At 39.2% G+C, this 3,108-nt stretch overlaps 1 protein-coding gene across 2 annotated transcripts; it reads left to right on the top strand.

Annotated features, from left to right (window-relative positions):
• Positions 1-3,108, top strand: LOC104117949 (uncharacterized). Of its 2 annotated transcripts, XM_009629100.4 has the most exons (5): positions 8-863; positions 937-1,063; positions 2,224-2,407; positions 2,510-2,561; positions 2,683-3,108. In XM_009629100.4, the coding sequence occupies exons 1-5, from the start codon at positions 507-509 to the stop codon at positions 2,797-2,799; spliced, it is 837 nt and encodes a 278-aa protein (XP_009627395.1). In that variant the 5' UTR covers positions 8-506; the 3' UTR covers positions 2,800-3,108. The 2 variants fall into 2 exon arrangements, with proteins under 2 accessions (XP_070034153.1, XP_009627395.1); XM_070178052.1 differs by lacking the exon at positions 937-1,063 and having other exon boundaries at positions 1-863; positions 2,219-2,407.

Genomic DNA, 3,108 nt, shown 5'->3' with positions numbered 1-3,108 from the left:
ATACTAATTTCTTCGGTAAACCAACATTTTAAACCCCGTGTTTAACAGCATACTTAGAGCGAAAATTAAGATGTAGATTTGATAAATGAATAGTAAAGCGGAGTAATAGCCTGCCTGTTGGAAGGAAAAAAAGCGCTTTTGAGGAGAAGCAGAAGTAATTTTTTGAGAAGCAGAAAAAAGTAACTTTTTTTTCAAAAATATTTTTTTTAGAAGCACTTTTAAGAAAAATATAGTTAAAAGCAGTTTTCAAAAACTTTCGCCCAAACATATGATAACATGAAAGGCTAACAGAGACCATGACCTAGTTGTAAGGTTGGACGGTGGCAATTGAAGACTGGCGAGGGGCAGTGGAGAAAATATATCGTCCGCAGACTCTGGATCAGGTAGAAAAGAGCTACCGTCTTAAAGCGGATTTAAAGTGTTATTTTCCCACAGATAAAGACAGGCCAGGTCGAAAGAAAACAAGAAAATCATCATATTCGTATGAACAATTAAGTGTTCCAAAAATGCTGATTTCTCTGGCTTTTGGCTCTCCCCCTTGTTTTCTCAGGTACTCTTCCTATTACAGTTACAGACGCAAACCTAGTTCCAGTCCCATCCCCCGTCCCTGTCCCCTTCCCACCTTGAAGAAGCCAGTGCAAACGCGACTAAAACGCTGCGGCGCCAGAAAGCAGAGTGAAGTAGATAGTAGGAATAGTGCAAGTACAGCCCCGAGTCATCTCAATTGGTCATTAGTGGCACTCTCGCTCTTCGGGACAGGCTTCTTCTTGGGTCCCCTTATTGATGGAATACACTCCGGAGTCAATCTAGTGGTGTACCAAAATGGAGCTATTGATGTGGCTTCTCTTCACACAAATATATGGGTAAGCTGCCTTCAATTCCATAGAAGTACGTTTTTCTGGTCTTAATTAATTTGGGGAACTTGTGTAAGATCAGGTTCCGCCTTTGCTTGGCTTGTTTTACTGCTCTGTGGGTCTGCTGCAACTGCTGCTTGACCACGTCTCCTCTCAGCAGCCTCCAGAGGGTAGCCTAGAGATCAGAACTGTTGCCTCCCTCGTGTCATGTAATGATCTTAAGCTCGCATTAATAGAATTCATGTGAAGCATATTCTTTATGTACTACGAGTAGGGGGTGGCAAACCCTCGGATCGGGCCGGATATTGACAGGTCGAGAACAAGTTAGGTAAAAATGAATAAAATATCTGACCCGCCCGTATTTGATATGGTCACTGAGCCATATTATCCATAGTGTTAGTTGAATACCCAGACAACTTGCCCAATTTTTGTGCCATAGCCAACTCTAGAAATCTGAATAACAAGTGTCAACAGTGATCAAGTCTAAAATGTAATCGATTAAAGCAACTCGAGACAACAGATACCCATCATTTAGGAGATAAAAGTACATAAACGTCATGCATCAATATTCAATATAAATAAATAATCAGAGTGTCCAACCTCGTAGATCTCTTTACACCGGAACTTGGAAACTCAATTTCGAAACAAACATCAAAATGTAACAGCACCAAATAAACCCACATCAAGAACCAATGTTCATGAGACTCTCTCACAAACTACAACTCTAATCAACTAATCAGTTTACTCATACATCTAAATACAGTAGATAATCAGTTTGCTCATACATCTGGATATATACTGCAAGCTAGAAATGAACCTAAAGAATTAAACTATCCTTATAAATTTGCTTAAAGTAATCGCAGAAATAGGAGGGGGTATATATCTAGAGGCTCAGGCGGCAAAACAAACAACTATGTTCAGATATTAGTAACTTAACCAGGGAGTGGAACCACTTGAAAAGGAATAGAACTCAGGTGGTAATTCTACAGTTAAAGCAAATAAGAAAGAGAGAGAAGAGAGTTTGTCGGAAGTAATGCTTCATTGGGGAAGAAGGGGAGAGATTTAAGGAATTGGGCATTAGGGCTTTCTATTAAAGTGGTGGAACTCAGTAGCGAGAGAATTCCGAATGTGTTTGAAACCTTTAAAGGGTAAAACTGTATTATCCATATTTTATCCAATGGATATCCATTTAATGGATAATATGGATTATCAATATCCATATTCGACCCAGTTCTAAATGGTTAGTTATCCAGCCCATTAGAAATTGGGTTGGGTTGGATGGATAATTGTTTTTTTAACCATTTTGCCAGTCTAGGAGTATGTAACTTTCTATTTTAATACTAAATGTTTCCAATGTTACTCAGTGCAGTGGTGATTTTCACTGAGTTGAGCTCTGAAATGTACAAGGCCGGAGTGCCAGACAACGTTGAAGCCTATGTCTTGTTTGCAGGAGCGGAACTCATATGGTTTTTGCTGGATAGAACAAGACTGGGGTTTGCATTAGCCTGTTTTGTAGGTCTTGCCTGCCCACTGGCTGAGATCCCTGCAATGGAGTATGAAATCTCTTTATTGCTGTCGCTGCTTTTACATTGAACTATTATTTCTCTGTGTGTACCAAATATTTTTTGGAGCACTGACTTGAGGATAATTTTCAGATGGTTTAATTTGTGGTATTATCCTCAAGCAAACGTCCAGATCTTTGGACAGGTAACTGAAGTGGCATCAGCAAGCAAATCCTTACACCTATTTCACATTCCTCCTGACACCTTAAAACTGGAAGCTAGCTATTTTCAAATCTTATATAATCGGACCTTTTAACTGTTTGCAGGGGTTAGTCACTTGGACAATCACTTGCTATTTTGTCTACACACCTTTCTTGATCAACCTCTCCCGTTGGCTGAAATCATTCATTGCTGCTGCAATTGCTCAATCCAAGTCTGTTTAGATTCCATCTTTGGCCCACTTGAGAGGAAACCAAGTAACTTCAACAGGAAATTGAGTTGTTCTGACAACTGATCCTCTAGCACATTACTTAATAAAAGTGACAACCAAGTGGACGACTGAATAAATGTAAAGGGATACAATTATTATACTCTGACAATAGATACTTACTGTAAAAAATGATCATATATCTACTAGCTATACAAAGTTTCATCAAATGGCTCGCTGATACTAGAGTGGTAAGGAGTTGTGGCAACTTTGGCACTTTGCTGTAATTGGTGCTCTCTATATAAGATTACATGTTTCGTGTTTA

This window comes from Nicotiana tomentosiformis, chromosome 6, assembly GCF_000390325.3.
Source record: "Nicotiana tomentosiformis chromosome 6, ASM39032v3, whole genome shotgun sequence".
NCBI classification, from domain to species: domain Eukaryota; kingdom Viridiplantae; phylum Streptophyta; class Magnoliopsida; order Solanales; family Solanaceae; genus Nicotiana; species Nicotiana tomentosiformis.
The sequence above is the reverse complement of the archived record's forward strand: the minus strand, read 5'-3'. Positions and strand labels throughout refer to the sequence as shown.